At 31.3% G+C, this 20,870-nt stretch overlaps 1 protein-coding gene across 2 annotated transcripts; it reads left to right on the top strand.

Annotated features, from left to right (window-relative positions):
• Window positions 1–3,124: 3,124 nt before the first annotated feature.
• LOC139513843 (glycoprotein-N-acetylgalactosamine 3-beta-galactosyltransferase 1-like) lies at window positions 3,125–19,261 on the top strand. 2 transcript variants are annotated; one of them, XR_011662529.1, is made up of 4 exons: window positions 3,125–3,440; window positions 6,166–6,842; window positions 10,662–11,981; window positions 12,148–19,261. XR_011662529.1 is itself a non-coding variant. In XM_071302694.1 (3 exons), exons 1-3 carry the CDS (start codon window positions 3,203–3,205, stop codon window positions 10,995–10,997), a joined length of 1,251 nt encoding a protein of 416 aa, XP_071158795.1. In that variant the 5' UTR covers window positions 3,125–3,202; the 3' UTR covers window positions 10,998–19,261. The 2 variants fall into 2 exon arrangements, 1 of the variants encoding a protein (XP_071158795.1); XM_071302694.1 differs by having other exon boundaries at window positions 10,662–19,261.
• Window positions 19,262–20,870: the final 1,609 nt, after the last annotated feature.

Genomic DNA, 20,870 nt, shown 5'->3' with positions numbered 1-20,870 from the left:
ATTCTGAAGTCTTCATTATAAATGAACAGTATTCGGTTGATTTTTTTTATATACAAAATAACATTATGTATTACTGAACTAACAGACATATTTCTCTGGAATTAGTGATTCCTGTAAATATTTATAAAAATTCCCTGCTTGTGAAAACGTACTATGAATTTAAAATAGCGAGAATAAAACTTGAGAACCACAACATATAAATTATTTTCTGTGCACTATAATATTGTTATGATATTGTAATTATTGTATTTATTTTGTTGGCCTAATTTGTGTTGTATGGCCTGCTAGTTGTTTACAGAATAATCTTAGAACTGTGCAGTTTAGAAATCACTGGAACAATTACAGAATGATTGGAACTTTCCAGAATGATCCTAACAAAAGATGCGTTATATAAACTTCTACATTTTACTAGAAACTTCCATTGTAACTTTCTAGGATGTTCCAGTATATATTGTTCTAGAATTTTCCTTGACAATTATATATATGCCTCGGGGGGGCCACTTCCTATGTAATGACTGGTAGGGATGAGCCGCTGGAATAGGTCACTATTTCATGCTTCATGATATATGAAAAGGGTGAGAAATTTAGATTAAATATATCAATAGGTTGATATTATCACTTGCTGAATTATATCATAAGTATCTGAAACTAATCAAATGTTTGTATTTATTTTTGATGCGGTTAAACCACAGTCGTAAATGCATCAGCTATTTGTCAAACCAATTAAACTCTATATATTCAATGTGGTATTTCCACTAAGGTTAGTTATAGATGCAATAAATCCAATCATTTTGACATTTCCACCTAATTAACATTGAAAGGTTTGTATACATGAAACATTTAAAGAAATTCCATAGCATAGTGTCAGCGTCCTTCAAGAGGGAACGGCAAATCTAACTTTTTATCAGTTTATAATTAATGTTAAACTCAGTAAAAGTGATACTATCTGAAGTGTTACTACATTTATCTGACAAAACATATTTTATTGTCTTTTGAGATTGAAATTTCTTCATAATTAAAGATATAAAAGGGGCAAATAGAGGAAATTGTTTAAGATGTAACGAATTTATTGGAAAAGCAAGGTATGATTATTGCGACTGCGTTGCCTCTAACAAGAACGTAAAATGAGCGGGACCTCAAAATTTATGCATATACTAATGTCCAAGAAGATGAAAAATATCAAAATATATCTATAGGTCTGTTTTTTGTTCATTAATATATGACAAGGTATATATTTTTGATAAACAAAATATATGAAAAGGGTGGGGTACTTGATGTCTCAGCTGCTCACCCCTACCAAAAAAAGTTTGAAGTGGCCCCCCCGAGATATATGCAGACACTAAAGTTAAAGACTCACTCTTGGATTTGGACTTAGACATCGATAGACATTTATATTCATAACATTTGGATTGACACTTTTATTCTACAAACAACATCATACTGGATTGTGACCGTAATATTCAGATTGGATTCCGAAAGATATCGGGATACAGATAAAGATTTTAGATTGGACTCATATTTTGACAGTTAAGTTGACAGTAATATTTGTGTAATACTTCTTGTAAACTTTTGTATAATAAATATTGTTAAATTTTATTATTGATTTGTGTCTTTTGTTGGCTACAATTTAAAGGCAATTTCTGGCCGTAACAGAAATTGGGGGCTCGTCCGGGAGATGCAGACACTAAAGTTAAAGACTCACTCTTGGATTTGGACTTAGACATCGATAGACATTTATATTCATAACATTTGGATTGACACTTTTATTCTACAAACAACATCATACTGGATTGTGACCGTAATATTCAGATTGGATTCCGAAAGATATCGGGATACAGATAAAGATAAAAGATTGGACTCATATTTTGACAGTTAAGTTGACAGTAATATTTGTGTAACACTTCTTGTAAACTTTTGTATAATAAATATTGTTAAATTTTATTATTGATTTGTGTCTTTTGTTGGCTACAATTTAAAGGCAATTTCTGGCCGTAACAATATATAAATGTAAATGCATATTTTGTTTTGTTTAGTACCAAAGTCAATGAACATAGTCGTAGGGGAACATGTCAACGGTTATATGAGGGTTTGAATGCTTAGAATGGGATTATAAAATATTTATTTTTATATCATTGTCGCCCATAATTTGATATTCCTTTATTTTATAAGTTAGCACCATTTTAAATCCATATTCTTTCAAATTTAAATTAATTTCAGGGCCGATTTTTCTGTTTTCTTAAAACCTCACCCAGGCCCTCATATACTAGAAATTATTCTGACACAAAATTAACTAATTGACCTAATTCAATGGTAAAGTCATTTGATCGGGTGACTCGTGAGTTGCATCCTCATCTATTCTACTCACAGTTTTCGCTTGCAATGGGGTAGGACAAAATAAATCTGTTGTCGATTTCTTTTTACTCTGACAAACTTGAATTACAGAAAACTACCGTAAAGAGTATTTCCAAGTAGAGGAGGGAAAATTAATTCAAATGTTCCCATAAGTCTTGAATAATTCGTAAAGGGTATGAATCAATAACCGCGCCATCAAGACATAACAAGTTGCTACATTATTGTTTAGTAGACAGTTTGCTGCAATAATCATTTAAAAGAAAATACAGTGAAGGAATTTTTTTATTTTTTTTTTTTTTTTACTGAGGAAGTTGCCTCGGTTGCCTCAACGTAAGCTACGCCCCTGCAACACATGCATTGTTACCGTGTCATCTCAAAAAAAAATATATTTCATCATTGTAGCTAAAAGTTTTTACAATTTTCTGTGACAATTAAGGATGAATTCCCGCCACCTTGAAAAGAATTCATTTTGATGTGAAAATGATAATATACCTGATATGTGATTACTTGGTCACTTTTATAGTAATTATTTGATTACCAGACCAAATATTCCATGATTTATTCAAATATTTGATAATCATAAATGTAGAATGGTATTTTTGATTGTTTGATTATCTTGTTAAAAAAAAGTAATTTTAAATGACTATGTGATTATATTAGCAAACAAATTCTGATTATGTGATTATTGAACACCCCCATAAGGGAACTCGTGATTCATTAAAAATAAAAAAACGTATTTTCCTTGCCTTCACCGGCCTTTATTTCATAATTATAAGCTGAAATATCGGAATGTTTCGGATTGTTTCTTCAAACCAACGCTAACACCAGCCACTATCGAAAAACTGTCAACATGGCAGCAAGTGCTAGTCTTACACAGAAAGGAATAGTCCTGTTTTTACTAGGAATTGTTCTTGGATTCTTAATGACATTTTTATTTTCTAATCAATTTGATCTCAGTAATCAAATCCGTCAAGTACCAAATGGTGGTTTTATTCCTAATAGTCCACACAGCCACGGAGAGATGGACCATCTAAAAGGTCCAGACGAATCTGTTGACTGGTCAGAAGCTCATTTCCACAGTCATGCGGGTTTGTATATTACTTGATCATAATTTATATCAGTTGACATTCTCGTAAGCATATATCTATTTTATATTCAAATGCTCTACAAGTACAAAAAAAAACATTTGAGTTCAAAGCCGGCAGAATTGACACAGGCACTTGTTTCTATCCATTGAAGACCACTATCAACGTACAATGGGTCTTCCAATGGATAGAAACAAGTGCCTGTGAGAATTGATTCAAAAATTACCATGTAATAGGACAGTAGTGGGTCTGTTGGATTGATTACAAGTTGGCCCTGGTTAGTTCACCCATAGCCGCATTCAGTGTGTTTTCCATACTTTATACATGTATATATCTACTGGCTGATTGGTCTCATTTCTTGTTTTCATTCTCAGCAGCCTTCATTTGCCATAAAGATGTTTGGCTTATTATAAAGTTTTGTTTGTATTTATCAGAAATTATTGCACTTCAAACAACTTCCACTCTTTTAGACATTGCAAATAGTTATGGTTGAGATGTAAATGAAAATAACCTTTGTTTGTAGCTTCTTTAGTGGTCAATTTCTGAAAAATTGTCTGAATGGCTGCTTTTTGTGGAGCCTGAAGCTTTTCGTCTTTTGTTTCAAAAGCAAGACATAGCGATCCTACATTTCAATGTCCTCTACGATTTTTCACTCTAGATCTGGTGTTTAAAGTTTTTTGAAATTTCGATCACTTTCTAAAACTATCCCTAGATTTCTACTTAACTTGGACAGAAGCTTGTTTATGTTTATAAGATAGTATCTTGAAGTAATTTTTGTAAAAAAATAATCCTGTTTATCCATATTTTACTTATAAATGGACTTGAGTAGGCGAGACAGTGGGTTCCACAGAACCCTTACAAATTTTTTGTTTTACATGGTTGTTGTCTAAGCTATGCCTAGGGAGTATAAATGTGCAAACAAATTCCGATACCATCCCATTCAAGAAATGTAGCATGATGTGTCTTTGTGTTCTTTCATTTCATATTGATTAATTCTTGCCCAAATATGCCACCACTAATAAAAAGAATTGAACTTCCCAAATTTTTTGCTGACATCTCTTTCAAAACAGATTATTCACTGTAAATTTATATCCCATTTTATATAACAAGCACAGTACTGGTAATCAACAATCAATTACACAGTTACGTTTAATTTTTAGTTAATAACTATAAATTGTTTAGTCAATTCAATTGAATTCTGTTGCAGGATCAATAAGTTGTTATATGGTTTTTATAACATGTATATTTGAATTATATAGATATGGCAAAAGCTGTTGCTAAGTCTGCCAGTAGGGCATTAGGTTTGTTAATTGCCAAAAGTAAAGCTAATGGTGGTCTTGAGTTTTCAATTTTTACAAAACTTTTTGATACACTGGTAATGTCAGTTATTGAATTTGTGCCTCAATATGGGGAGCTAGGGAATTTACATGTATTAATGCAATTAAAAATAGAGCCATGAGATTTTTTATGGGTGTTGGAAAATATACCCCAAATTTATCATTATTTGGAGATACGGGCTGGATGCCATGTATAATTAAACAATGGTCATGTATTTTTAGAAATTGGTCAAGATTTTTGAAAATGAATGATACCAGACTTAATAAAAAAGTGGGCAAATAGAATACATGTATATGTAACAATAAAATTAAAAACTGGAATTTTAGAGTTCATAGTAAATTTTAGAGAACTTAATATTGAAACTTTTTGTAATATAAACTGTACTTTTAGTAAAAATGTTATTAAGAATATTGAAAGTAATGTTTTTGATATGTACAAGAGAAAATGGTGTAATGATTTAAACACAAATGAGCGCAGTAAACTGCATACATATAGATTATTTAAACAAGAATATTATAAAGAACATTATTTAAGTGTTCATATGCCAGGAAAATATAAAAGCGCCTTTGCTAAATTTGGATGTGGTGTGGCGCCAATAAGAATTGAAACAGGCAGATATGAAGGGGTTTTAAGTGAAAATAGATTTTGTTTTAATGATTCATGTATGCAACAGAAACTCATTGAAGATGAGAAACATGTTTTACTCAAATGCCCTTTATATTCACATGCAAGACAAGAGGTTTTTACTAGAGCAGTTTCTTTTAATATTGATTTTTTAGACTTAAATGATGATGACAAATTTATATTTTTTATATACCAATGAAAATTTGTGCTTTTATTCTGCCAAAATCTGCCATGATATTTTAATTCAAAGGAAGAATGTTTTATATAGATAAAAAATGTTTTGTATTTTTATCGAGCTGTCCTTTTTTATGTAAAAGTCTCTCATAACTCTTTTGAGAGTGGCTCTCGAATGTTTTTAAGATTGTTTTGTACTTTTAATTAAAACATGTTGTATATATTGTATTCATGTTTGTATTGTACATGTAGAGAGGTGAGACTATAATAAAATATTTGATTTGTATAATGACCATATGCTTATCAAATTATTTAATCTATTCAAATTAAACAACCCTTTATTCTAAAGAGTTGATTTAATTACATCATTTGAGAGTTGTTCAATTCAATAAGCTGTCTCATCTGTTTTTCAAGGGAGACAATCATAAGTGACTTAGACAAAAGACTTATGGTTATAGTGATTGATTTCCAAAAATTATCTCAGTCAATATATATATATATATAAATTACTGGTCATTTGCCAGTATTCCGTTTGTTGACTTTTTGACACATTCCCTATTCCCATTCTCATTTTCCCATTCTAATTTTTCAGAAGAGTCGAGCCAGTTAGCAAAGGAGTTAGAAAAAGATGTGCGTGTTCTTTGTTGGATCATGACCAATCCAAGTAATCATCAATCAAAAGCTAAACATGTGAAAGCCACATGGGGTAAAAGATGCACCAAACTTATATTCATGAGTTCATCAGAAGATAGACATCTCCCTGCAGTAGCTTTACCAGTGCACGAAGGTCGTGACAATCTATGGGCAAAAACAAAAGAAGCTTTTAAATATTTGTACAAAAATCATTTAAACGATTATGATTGGTTTATGAAAGCAGATGATGATACATATGTTATCGTTGAAAATTTGCGTTATTTTTTGCATGATAAAAACCCGAAGTCTCCTGTTTATTATGGCCGTAGGTTTAAACCCTATGTTAAACAAGGCTACATGAGTGGAGGGGCTGGGTATGTTCTTAGCAGAGAAGCAACAAAAATATTTGTAGAAAAGGGTATAAATATCCCTGGGACATGTAGAACTGATGCTGGAGGGGCAGAAGATTTAGAAATAGGACGGTGTCTGGAAAAGATTGGTGTAAAAGCCGAGGATAGTAGAGATGAATCAGGAGGAGAAAGATTTATGCCGTTTATACCAGAACATCACTTGATTCCTGGAATTCTACCCAAAGATATGTGGTACTGGAGTTACAATTATTACCCTGCAAAACAGGTAGGTACTTTATTATTATTTTGTATCATGTGATGCACAGTCGAGGATATGGTACCGGTAGTTGTCTCTATAATTCTGAAACACATCAATGCTTAAAGGCCTTTTTGACAGGAAGTGTTTATGTTAGGTAGAATTATTTGTTGTCATATTATTCTTTTTACCATGCTTTACCAAAATTTGTACAAGGACATTTTATTGGAGTCTGGCTATTCTTAGGAGTACTGTAAAAATGACACCTTAAGGTGATAATGGACAACTAAACTGTCTAAACATGGTGAAAAATAATGAAAGAAAGTATGAGATCTTTCTGTATTCATAATTGTGTGTCACATTGTTAACTACATTTGCCATGGGTTATGACACTTGTATTTTAAACTGATATATCATGTTAAGGATGGATATTTGCGAAAAATACCAGTCGAGAGAATGCTAAATTTCGCGAGCCATAAGGCGAGGGCAATTCATTCTCAAGACTGATCAGTATTTTTTCGCAAATACCCCTCAAGAACATGCTATATCTGTTTAATTACACCGAATGTTAATGTTCAAAAACCCAGTCGGATAGAGTATTTTTTGGCAAATACCACGGCAGAGAGTGTACAAAAGGCATATCCTTTTTGCAAATACCCGATAATCATTTGATAACAGTGAATTGGTGAAAAATACACTGGCTTTCAACCAATCAAAACCCAGGATTCTTACATAAGGTGTAAATATAAAGATAAGCTGCATACTGTACTCATTGACTGCAAGTGATGTTTCTGCAGTTTTATGATTATGCAATAAAATACTGTATTTTTACTGACTGAAGTACATGAAGTTAGGGTCAATTGAGGATATGATTACTAACATGACAATACATCAGTAAGACATGAATCAATATATTGTAAAATTAATAATTGAAGCTGGGAATGTGTTAAAGGGACAATAACTGACTTAAGAGTCAAAAACAGCATAAGGCTTTTCAACACATAGAAAAAAATCATTCACCTTGAGGCTTGGTACAGCTAGCCCCTTATCAAAAATGTTACTTTGAAAAAAATTACACCATTTTTAGAAATGTACAAAAATGTACCTATTAGTTAACTTTAAACTACAAATTACTTTGAAATTAACTACTTTATTAATTAAGCATGTTGTCTTTAGTTATTTACAGTGTACCATAGTCCTTGTGTAGCCTCTGAAATAAATGTTTACATCATCATGAACCTTAAGGGTTTCTTGTTTCAGAATTTTTTTGAAATATCAATATGTTGAATTATGATATACCAGAACATGTCAATATTTACCTTTCTATAGGAAATTGAGTAGGAATAAATATTATGGCTCCAATTTCATGTATAAAAGAAGTAGGTGTGATTTACAATGAGACATTCACTGAAGACAGAATTGTGATAGTACGTGTACACAAAGGACATGGTGTCCTATGGAAAAGTTGTCTTTTTTACTTTTATAAACCTGAAGAAATATTTGTTACTTAAGGAAAAAATCAAATGACACCTTCCTACAAAATCATTTCAGAAGAATTATTGTAAATACAGAAATTATTACGTGCATTTATTATTGCGATTTTGTCATTCTAGACTGAAATGCAATTGATTTCATTTGTATTTATTTAAAAAATTTGCAATATTCAGAAAAATCCTATTTGACTCATATTAAAAATTTCAAAATGAGAGTTAAAATTATTGCGACTATGACCCAGCCACGTTAACGTTTTTTCACAATAATAAAAACATCGCAATAGCATTTATTAAAGGAAACATTTCATTATTTATACCTAACCCTCACCATGGCCCATTATGTTTTTTGGTCTGTGCCTCCATGTGTCTGTCCGTTTGTCCGTCAATCTTTTTTGTCTGTTAGTTTGTCTGTTCCCCGTCTGTAATTTCAGCTTCAGGTTAAAGTTTTTGGTCAAGGTAGTTTTTGATGAAGTTGAAGTCTGATCAACTTGAAACTTAGTACATATGTTCCCTACGATATGATCTTTCTAACTTTATGCCACATTAAAGTTTTTACCCAAATTTTACAATCTACAATGTACTGAACATAGAAAATGACAAGAGGGGCATCCACGTACAAGGACACATTCTTGTTTTGTTTAATTCAGTATTTTACTGATAAATCACTAATTTCTAATCTATCAGTCCATATTACACTTTTACCCTGAAAAAAGCCATTACAGACAAGACACACAGTATTGAGGAACCTATTTCTAATTTTTAATTTCCCTGTTAAATGTTTGTTTAAAAAAATATGTATCTTGTGCAGGAACTTAGTTGTGTAGTGTTTTTAAACACTTCCATTTCTATCTTGTGCAGGGACTAAGTTGTGTAGTGTTTAACACATCCATTTCTATCTTGTGCAGGGACTTAGTTGTGTAGTGTTTAACACATCCATTTCTATCTTGTGCAGGGACTAAGTTGTGCAGTGTTTAAAACATTTATATGACGATGTATATTTTGCAGGGTCTAAGCTGTGTTGTAGTTTACACATATATAGAATAACCATACATTGTCTCAAAATATTAATGTTATTTGTACAAGGCTTAGAAACATGTAGAAAGCGAAGGTAAAAACTAGTGTTGTCAAATCGTACACTTTTGCCTAACCGGTTACTTGGATAATCGTTCGACCGATTAACCGGTTAACCGGTAGTTTGAGTTGGTGCTTGTAGTACCCTACACTTAGATATAAGATGTGGTATGATAGTCAATTTGACAACCTTTCATCCAAGTCATAAATTTACGCTTTTAGAATTGAAGTTTGTCCTCTGGCATTATAAGGCTTGTCTGAGGATTTCTGGCGAAGTTTGACTTTTAATAATCAACTACACCGTATCAACAAAAGCGTTTGTACCAACTTTAGATTGAAAAATAAAAAAAAGACTTCTTGATCTCTTAGAATTGAATATGTCTGAAACTGATTATTCTTTCCTTTTCACTTGTTGTCTCCGAAAATGATGTGGAGTGTTTCAGTTTGAATGATTAATTATAAAAAAGAAGATGTGGTATGATTGCCAATGAGACAATTCTCCACAAGAGATCAAAATGACACAGAAATTAACAACTATAGGTCACCGTACGGCCTGTTTCTTTACTTTGTTTGCATGTTACTCGTACTATCATGGATACATTGAGTACATTCACATTGGTTTGCATTTCACAATTTTTGAGTTAGCATTTCGTTTAAAGTAAGACTAAGCCTTGCACGACAGAGGTTGCACATTAGATGTAGGTTTACACAATATTAGATCAGAAACGAAATAATGAAGTAAATCGTAAAATTTAATCGCATTACTGATTTAGAGTTACTGTTAAAAAAACATGTATACTAATTATGTTTCTTTAAGATCCTGCCCCGAGCTGAGAAACAAGTTCTAATTAATTTTATGTTTATATGATTAACAATAGCAATCAATTTACTGAACAATTGATCTGTCAAATTAATTACCGAGACGACAATTTTAAAATAAAACCTAACTATTAATGATTTCAAATCTATCAAAATTGAAAAAAAGTCCGGTTAACCGGTTAGCGTTTTTGGTATTCGGTTGTTCGACTGGTTAACCGGTTAACCGTTGACAACACTAGTAAAAACCATCACTTCTCAATTTTGAGTGGAAGACGTAAAATTTCCACGAACCTGTATGTTTTATTGACGTCATAAATAAACCTCTACGGAAACACATTGTCAGCGTCATAAACAAGGCGATATACAGTCAGTGACTGTATATCACATATGAATATATGGTCAATGCAATTTGACTGCTCAAATAGCACAGCTGCAGTATATAATCATTTACATGTATCTTTTGCAGGGTCCAAGCTGTTGCAGTGATTTTGCTATCACCTTTCACTACGTTGCACCCAACATGATGTATGTTTTGGAATATTTAGTATATCACCTAAAACCTTATGGTTATGGTCAAGTTTACACCAAAGTACAGCAATGTGATAATAAAAATACTGACGATAGCAAAAAATTGACTACAACAAACCCAGAAAATAGTGTGAAAGTAAAAAATATAGATAGTGTTTCAGATAAGACTATGAATAGTGTTATAGATAAGACAGAGAGTACTCAAAGTAAAGAGAATATAGATAGTAATAATAATCTAGAAACTGTAGAAGATAAATCAAAGCAACCATCATGATAAGTACCGGTGCTGTCATTCATAAGACACCTCTCATTTCCATATTTGTGAAGCTGTAACCACTGCTGTTAACAATCAATGTAACTTAATAGTTACTTAGTAAATTTGTCATTTAAATATTTTATATCAATTCTGTATAATATGTAAACTGTACACTGTTGTGTTTTCAGATATTTATTATGTTACTTTTAACTAAAGTTTCACGTTATAAAGATTTGTTCCTCCTTTACCCAAATAATATAAATAATTAATAATAAAAATGAGTAAAAAACAGGAAAGATGCAACAATAGAAAACAAACAATTATATAAAATACAATGTACAAGGGAATTTTTTAAATGAACATTATTTTGTATCTGGGCAAACTATGATCAAATATTGTTAAATTAGATTTAAGATTTGGTATACAGCTGTATAAAATGTACTGTAAGATGTATAGAGACAATTATTGGTATTTTGTTTTTTTTAAAAACAAACTTTGTAAAGGTAGATTGATCAAAAAGCTATAATTCATATTTGACGTGAAAATGATGATGATGATGATTGATTTGATAGTTTATGGTGGGCAGCTGTTACCCTGCAATAACGTCAGAACAAATTATTCCACTTCAAATGTTCTGATTTGAATCTAGTGACAATGTCTAATGACAAACAACAAAATTTAATTAGATTTTGCACTTTTACTTTCTGGGAGTTATTGTCCTTTATTGATTGATGGTGGTGCCATCTGTGAATTATGTCAATTAATGGGATTACCTGAGGACAACTGATCAAATTTCATTTAAAGATAAAATATGTATTTTTTTATGACAAGATTGAGGCCAATATCAATATAAAGGATTTTCTTTGCAGTTCATTTGTACTTAAGCTTAAGGATTTCACTTAGGTGAAAGTAAAAAAATCAAGAATTTGAAATTGATACTTTAAAGTCGGAAGAACATTAGTGAAGGAACAAAATAAGCTAAAAATATTGATAGGTCATGGAGCTTCTTTTTGAGATATTTTTAATTTTAGAAAAGTGCTGGGAAAGGCTGACTGAGACTTTTACCTTATATTCCATTAATTATTTGGGTCTCATGATTAAATCAAAAGAAGTGAAATCAAGAATCTGCTTAAATTTTGGTGGAAGACCTTTTATGAGCAATTATAAGTCTTGTATGAAAAGATAAATGTGTGTTATGGTGTAAAACATTTTACCTTTTATCATATGGGAAAAAAATCAAGGAGTCTGAACATCTGACGCAAGTTCCAAAACCCCACGTTAGTACATCCATAATACATTTAAAACAGTAAAACCAATCGGTTTTTCTAGTTTTTCTAATTTAAGTAGTTTTTTTTTTAGATTGACAGCTTTTTGTAGAAATGGTCTTTGATTAGTTGGAAAATGGGGATTTATGTCTTTGTAGTTGGGTGACTAAAAAAACTTTCAAACAATCTAAAATTTTCAATGATATATCGTTTCTTATGACAAAGTTAAGTTTGTGATTGACATTTTTTATTTTTGTATGTCAGGAGTTATATTCCTCGACTGATTGAAAAAGGGTGCTTTATGTTCTTTCCTGCAATTCCTAGATAATTGTTTAAACCATATTTTTTTATATGAATGTTATTGCAATTCAGTAGTTTTTGTTGGTCCTTGTTTGTTATGAAAATGGTTATTTATGCTGTTTTTGATGGGATTAACTTCAGAACCATCAGCCACTCATGTTCAAACACATTTTTTGTTTGTTTCTGATGGCAAATTAAATACATGCATGTAAAAGTTGTCAAACATTGACAATTTTTACTTTTGTAGATCAGAGTTGTGGTCCTTGATTGATTGATTTAAGAAGGATCTGTATGTCCCTCCCATGAAACAACCTGATAAATGTTCAGCCAATTGAATCTATTTATAAATTTTGTCAGATAACTAAGTCAAGGTCAACATTTGGTCAATTACAATTTCATTAGTTGCTAAACAGTGAACAGATTGCTGTCTTTTCGACATTCTCTTGTTTTTTTCTCTTTAACCAGATTTTGTTTGCAGAGGTTTTATATCATGTGATATTAATCTAGGTAAATGTTTTATATCATGTGATATTAATTTAGGTAAATGTTTTATATCATGTGATATTAATCTAGGTAAATGTTTTATATCATGTGATATTAATCTCGATAAATGTTTTATATCACGTGATATTAATCTCGATAAATGTTTTATATCACGTGATATTAATCTCGGTAAATGTTTTATATCACATGATATTAATCTCGGTAAATGTTTTATATCACGTGATATTAATCTAGGTAAATGTTTTATATGCATATTGTGTACACATTTCTCAACAGAATATTTTTGTATTACACAAATATGTCTTTAATTTTACGTAATTTTTGTATTTGTTTCATTTTTTTCAAATTGAAATAAAAGGAGATATAAATCAGATAAAAAGGAATTTCGATTCATCTATTTTATTTTGTGACAAGAAGAAAAGTTCAGTGGCTCCAATTTTTGTATTCATTTTCTGAAAGCACATTATAACAGCTATTGACTCATACAATATTTAAGATTCTTTATTTAAACAAATATTTGTTCAGTGCATTTTAGACCAGAAATGATATATGTAAATAAAAGCTGAAAAGGAATTTCCTATTTTTATTACAATCATTTTCTCAAGAGAACTGTTGTTCTTATTTTCTCAAATTAGCTTCTTTATAATAATGTGACGTTAATTTACAGTCTACTTGATAGTCCATGACAAATATTTTAAAAGTGTAACTAGTCAATAAATATATACCGGGTATGTATATAAACAAATGTTTTAAACCATATTAAGATTATTTTATATTTTTGACATATATTTTTATATAATTAACAAATCTAATATGAAATATGAAGCAACATTTAGTGCTTAATGTGACGATTTTATGTCCTTCCCTGCCCTGTTACTTTAGAAAACTTGATTTCTTGGGGTTTAGATTAGAAGAAATCACATTTTATGTCCCTCCCTTACCTGTGACTTGAGAAGAGAAACATTTGATTTCGTGGGACTTATCTAAAAAGTGATCACATTTTATGTCCCTTCTGTCCCTGTGATGGCATTTTAAAGTGTGATTCTAGTCTTTCTGGACAACATTCCATTTGTCTTTATCAATATAAATCAATAAAACAAGTCCATCCTAGTCCATCCTGTTCAATTTGGTATCTATATGTTTTTTTCAAGCACTTTGTTTTCTGTGAAACAAAACTGAGATGAAGTTGCCAATTGTATAATATGATTGTGTATGACTTGTTTGTTCCTTGAACACCATATAGTTATATTAGTACAACTGGGTAAAATATCTATGTGTTGGACTGTCACACTAGGATATCTAAACAAAGTATTAGGCATGAACTTATTTATTAGATTTCACCTGGATATGGTGCAGGTTATTAAAATTATCTAGAGATGGTACCTAACACTACAGGGAGATAACTCTTGTAAAAATCAGCTTAACATTTTAATCTCGTTGTACTCTTATAATTATAAGGAAATATTAAGCTTATCAATGATCAAAGTTAGTGTTTGTCAAACTGCTATATATCCTATGAAATTTTTCAGAGAAAATGTGTGGTTTAAAGATTTTTAAAATTTATATATTTTGGTCAAAGGGTCAAAGTAAGTATTTTGTTTAAATCTTATGAAAATTAAACGAGCCACATTTATTTGAGTCAAGGTGTTAGTACCACCTTAACAGCTTTATCATTTTTTCTATGAATGTAATTATGGAGACAAGACTTCGGCATTATTTCAACAGCTTCATCTTTTGTAGTTTATGTGTTTTACACTTTAGCTATATAGTAGAAATGATTACCATTAGAGCATTTTGCATGTGCATTAATTTATCAGAAGTACATTTGTATTTGACAGATTTCATTTGATATTTAGCTATGCTTTATAGTCAGAAGTTTCAACGAGATATGTGTCATAAAGAAAAAAAAGAAGTTTCAACAAGATATGTGTCACAAAGAAAAAAAAGAAGTTTCAACGAGATATGTGTCACAAAGAAAAAAAAGAAGTTTCAACAAGATATGTGTCACAAAGAAAAAAAGGTTGCATTTTAAATTTTGATAGCATTATTTATATTCAGCATTTTCCAAAATCGCCAAAAAAAACGACCTCACATTTATATCAATTGTCCAACAATCTCATTGAATGCAAACGATAATATTTGAATTTACAGTATTTAGACCATACAAAGTATTCTTTGTTATTTCCATATTCAATGTGATAATATTGTCTTTAGATGAATTGGTTTGTTGCACTTTAGTTTTCTTGACCATGTTTTATAGAGTTGTAGAGTGGGTCATTAGTGTTTTATAAATCTCACTATCTTTACATCATCAGAGAACATGTGTATTGGTGCCTTTTTTCAGATTGTAAATAACCAAGATTTTTTAACAGTTTTGGGTTTTCGATGTTTAAACATGATTTGGTTGATCTAATTAACATTTGGCTATTTGTACATATTTAGAGAACAGGTATTATTATTTGTGAACTCTTAGAAATCCTTATTACATGCTTTGAATAGTGTATGTTTCATCTGGTACATATTAGTATAATCTCTAAAAAGAATTTGAAATGTGTGTATGTATAGTGAAAAATAGATGATATATATGTATACAACCTGGGTTTTTTCAGTTAAAAGAAAACTTCATCCTTTCCACTCAATCACTAAATATGTAAATTAGTTTTGATACTCAAAGTATATAACGTTCCAACATTAATGTTTTGTACAGATTTAGTGTTTTTAACATTGCTGTAAATCGAGTTTGATATTTCACTATTGACTCAATCCAGTATGCATTTGTGTCATAGCTATTTATATAATTTCCTGTTTTACTTTTTTATAAGACAATCTCTTTTCATATTGAACCTTTACTATAAAGCTTACCTTAGTAGTAAACACTCTTTACTAACCTTACTTTACTGGTAAACACCCTGCCACCAAACCTACATAATTGTTGAATACCTGCCACTAAATTAAGCTGACTACTGTGTTATCTCCCTTGCTACTTAGCATACCATATTGATAAACCCGTAGATACAAATTGTACGATCATGTTAAGTAATCTCCCTTGCTACTTAGCTTACCATATTGATAAACCCGTAGATACAAATTGTACGATCATGTTAAGTAATCTCCCTTGCTACTTAGCTTACCATATTGATAAACCCGTAGATACAAATTGTACGATCATGTTAAGTAATCTCCCTTGCTACTTAGCTTACCATATTGATAAGTACCGATTATCAGGTTGTCTGCATGTTGATATCGTAAAATATCAGCTGCGAGACATTATATGAAGCTTTTTGTCGAGTAAGTGCAGCGAACGAGATCAAAAAGCCTTCATATTATGTCGAGCAGCTGATATTTTACATAGAGATTAATACATGGCCTTTTCCATATCAGCCTGGGTATCATCCCGAGACCCCCATATCAGCCCGAGACGGAGTCGAGGTGCTGATATGGGTCGAGGGATGATACCCAGGCTGATATGGAAAAGGCCATGTATTAATCGCTTTATCATATACTTCCGACAATAGTTTTATGTAAGGCAAATAAACTAATGCAATAACTAAAACAGTCAAACATTTATAAAGAAAATTAAAATTACGAATCAAATATACTATAGTTGTCCAACAACAGCATATATACTCCTTATATATTTATGGTAACATTTCCTATAGAGGCATTTTGAAACACTGAAAATTTGGAAGAGTTTTACGATCATTACTACTCCATGTTTGTTGTACTATAAAATGATTCATAATTGTCAATGGCATTTGTTAGTAAGTATTAAACTATCCCCACAAAAGTTCCCGTAAATTTTGACGTCGTCATAAAAAACATCTGACGTCACAATGGAAAAGTAAACAACCGATACCGGAAACACCGGAAGTAACTTGCACGAGAGGCACTGATATGGGTTTTTTGCACGAGAGGCACTTGATATGGGTTATCAGCCCGGGTGGGAAGATATGGCTTGTGCACTTCCGCCCATTACACATATGCAAAAGCTATCATATTAATGCTAAGTATATGATAAAATATTAATATGCCGATAACCTGATAATCGATTTATCGGGCTATATTTGCGTCTTTTGGAAGTATTGTCTTAGTTTCACCAGCAACCGGAAGTTGACTTGATAAGTTCGGGTCAAACTTATCAACGTCGGTTCAAACATTATGACGTCGATGATATGTCCGGGTCAAAGTTATTAAGGCCAGGTCAACGTATTTGACGTCACAAAGCCGTGATATGGAGTTTTATTAAGAGCTGAGCAGATTGATATAGACAGTTGGACGACCGATAAACCCGTAGATACAAATTGTATGATCATGTTAAGTAACTTCTAACAAATTTACCTTATTGGTAAACACCCTGCTACCAAGCTACCTGTAATAGTTAGCTTCCTACTACCAAGCTTAAAACCATATTGGTAAACCCTCTGCTACCAACTTAACCAAGCTTACCATATTGGTAAACCCTCTGCTACCAACTTAACCAAGCTTACCATATTGGTAAACTCTCTGCAACCAAAATTACCATATTGGTAAAATATTGGTAAACCCCTGCTATTAAGTTTACCATATTGGTAAATCTCTGCTACTAAGCAATCTTCCAATATTGTTAAGCCTCCTGCTACCAAGCTTACCATACCGGTATTGGTAAATCCCCTGTCACCAAGCTGATTTCCTCACATTTATGTGTTGTAAGGATATGCATCATTTAAAGTAGTCCCTTAATGATAAGACCTTTTCTTAATCATAAATGTGGCCTTATAACTGTGTCTGTGATATCTGGTTTAGTACTTTCCTTTTTTATGCGATTATTGTCTCATTTACATAAATCTTTATTTCTACTCATACCAGAATCAGCATTAGAGTGCACCCTGGTGGCCTTTAGATATTTGAAATATTATTTTATGTTCAGTGACGATGTCCTCATTTTCTTATTTTTTTGTTTTGCTAACTCATAAAACATCAACAATCAATCATGATAAGTATGATGATCAGATACTGTGGATTCATTACAATCTATCATGATAAGTATGATGATCAGATACTGTGGATTCATTACTATCAATCATGATAAGTGTGATGATCAGATACTGTGGATTCATTACTATCAATCATGATAAGTATGATGATCAGATACTGTGGATTCATTACTATCTATCATGATAAGTGTGATGATCAGATACTGTGGATTCATTACTATCAATCATGATAAGTGTGATGATCACATACTGTGGATTCATTACTATCAATCATGATAAGTATGATGATCAGATACTGTGGATTCATTACTATCAATCATGATAAGTATGATGATCAGATACTGTGGATTCATTACTATTTATCATGATAATTATGATGATCAGATACTGTGGATTCATTACTATCAATCATGATAAGTGTGATGATCAGATACTGTGGATTCATTACTATCAATCATGATAATTATGATGATCAGATACTGTGGATTCATTACTATCAATCATGATAAGTATGATGATCAGATACTGTGGATTCATTACTATTAATCATGATAAGTATGATGATCAGATACTGTGGATTCATTACTATTTATCATGATAATTGTGATGATCAGATACTGTGGATTCATTACTATCAATCATGATAAGTGTGATGATCAGATACTGTGGATTCATTACTAACAATCATGATAAGTATGATGATCAGATACTGTGGATTCATTACTATTTATCATGATAATTATGATGATCAGATACTGTGGATTCATTACTATCAATCATGATAAGTATGATGATCAGATACTGTGGATTCATTACTATTAATCATGATCAGTGTGATGATCAGATACTGTGGATTCATTACTATTTATGGATACTAATTTTGGTGGATTTTGTTGGAACTGGTGAAATAGTGTTTTAAATGTTTTAACCATTTTCAAAATTTCTGTAAGATTATATGCAGTATTTACTAAATAAAATATCTATGAAAATGTAAGTTTTCTTTAATTCATAGAAATTGGTACCCCAAACATAAATGATTCCACAGATTTGTACACTATTGTATTTGTACATCAAGAGCATGACATGTTCACAAAAGTTTCATTTGTATTTGTTTTATTTTGTTATTATTGACCTGCTGAATGATATAGCAGTATTTTGTTATATATTTTGTTAACTTTTTGAGATATTTTAGTGACCTAATCAAAAGTTGGTAATGGAAATAAAAAGATTATTATAATAATGACTCTTGTCTTTGGTTTTTTTCTGCTGTGAGATGGTTCAAATTCTGTCATAATTTTTATTATTATTGAATCTCAGCTGATCCTCTGTAATAGTTGGCTCAGTACAACAGTAACTCAACTAACTATTACATTTATACATGTGATTTAGTGAAATATGAATACAAAGATATTTATCCCTCTCATTTTGAAAATGAAATGTTCAGTATTCCAACATCAGTGATCTTTATTCCAACATCAGTGATCTTTATTCATTCACCTATTCTGAAAACTTAAATTTCGGACAATAGAAAATTTTCCCAAGCATAGATTGATTAGATTCGTTATGTTTACAAAGTTTATTCTTGTCATAACATCACTGTCATTACTGTCCTTGACCTTAATTTCATGGTTTAGTGACTGCTGATAAAAACTTTATAGTATGTTCTGTTATTTTTGTTGTTCATTGCTCAGTGCAGTTTTTGTGTTTTGTTGTTCTCAGATACCATTTGCAAATAAAAAGGTCAACTATATTGAATGTATAATGATTGTATGGTCTACATTTCTGTCTTACCATCTGAACCTTGACCTAATATTCATCAATCATTGGTCAATGTTAAGGTTTCTGTATTAAGGTCTTTCTCTTAGATATAATAAGCAATGGATCAACTATATTTGCCATTGTGGTGTATGAAATCAGCAAATGGAAGTTTTTAACGACCTTCACTGGCCACCCAGCTCTTGCACGGTCGGCTGGTCATGTATGGAATGAGCGTATGATTAGGTAGATATACATGTTTGTATTGCATGGTTCATCTGGCTGTGACCTCATTTTCATGGTTCATTGATCAATGTTATGCTTTAGCGATTTGGTCTGTTTCTCAGGTACTACATGTATAATCAATAGGTCAACTATATTCAGTGCTAAAAATGATGGTAATATGTTTATATCTGTCTGACATGGTTCTTCTGATCTTGACCAATTGTTCTTGGTGAATTTGTCAATGTTAAGTTGTTTACCTTTATATATAAGTATTACAACATAAAACCAATTATTTTTAGGAAAGTAGGCAAGACATTTTAGCATGTTCATTGTAGGTTTATATATATGCATTGTGATGTTGTGTCCGTTGATACACCATATTCTTTCCTTTTAATTATATCTGATTTAATCTGTATTGAAAGTACTGTTTGATAAATTTGATGAACCGGTCAATTTTTTCCTCTTTGGCAAAGTTGTACGAACTGCAAATATGGCTGAAAGTACAGGGATGTTAGGTGAATGTGAAAGAAATGGTTTGAGTGAAATTAGTACCTATTTTAGGTAATCAACTCCTTCTGCAATTTTGATCATGAGGTCCAAAAAACTGCTTATAGTATTGTGATGTGGGGCCGATGGATGGATGAAATAGCAAAAGTAGGTACCTATATTGTATAATGAGTTCCTCCTACAGTTTTAATCCAGACCCCTGAAACTTCACAGAAAGATTGCACACATGTTTGAAGTTGGGTACCTAACTTTTATGTAATAGTTTGAGTAATGTTCTCTCATTTTTTGGGGAAAGACAGCTTGAAGCCGTCAATCCCCTATGGGGTTGACCAGAGTGACATCCCCTCACATCATTCATTTTG

Source organism: Mytilus edulis, chromosome 2, assembly GCF_963676685.1.
Source record: "Mytilus edulis chromosome 2, xbMytEdul2.2, whole genome shotgun sequence".
NCBI classification, from domain to species: Eukaryota; Metazoa; Mollusca; class Bivalvia; order Mytilida; family Mytilidae; genus Mytilus; species Mytilus edulis.
The sequence above is the reverse complement of the archived record's forward strand: the minus strand, read 5'-3'. Positions and strand labels throughout refer to the sequence as shown.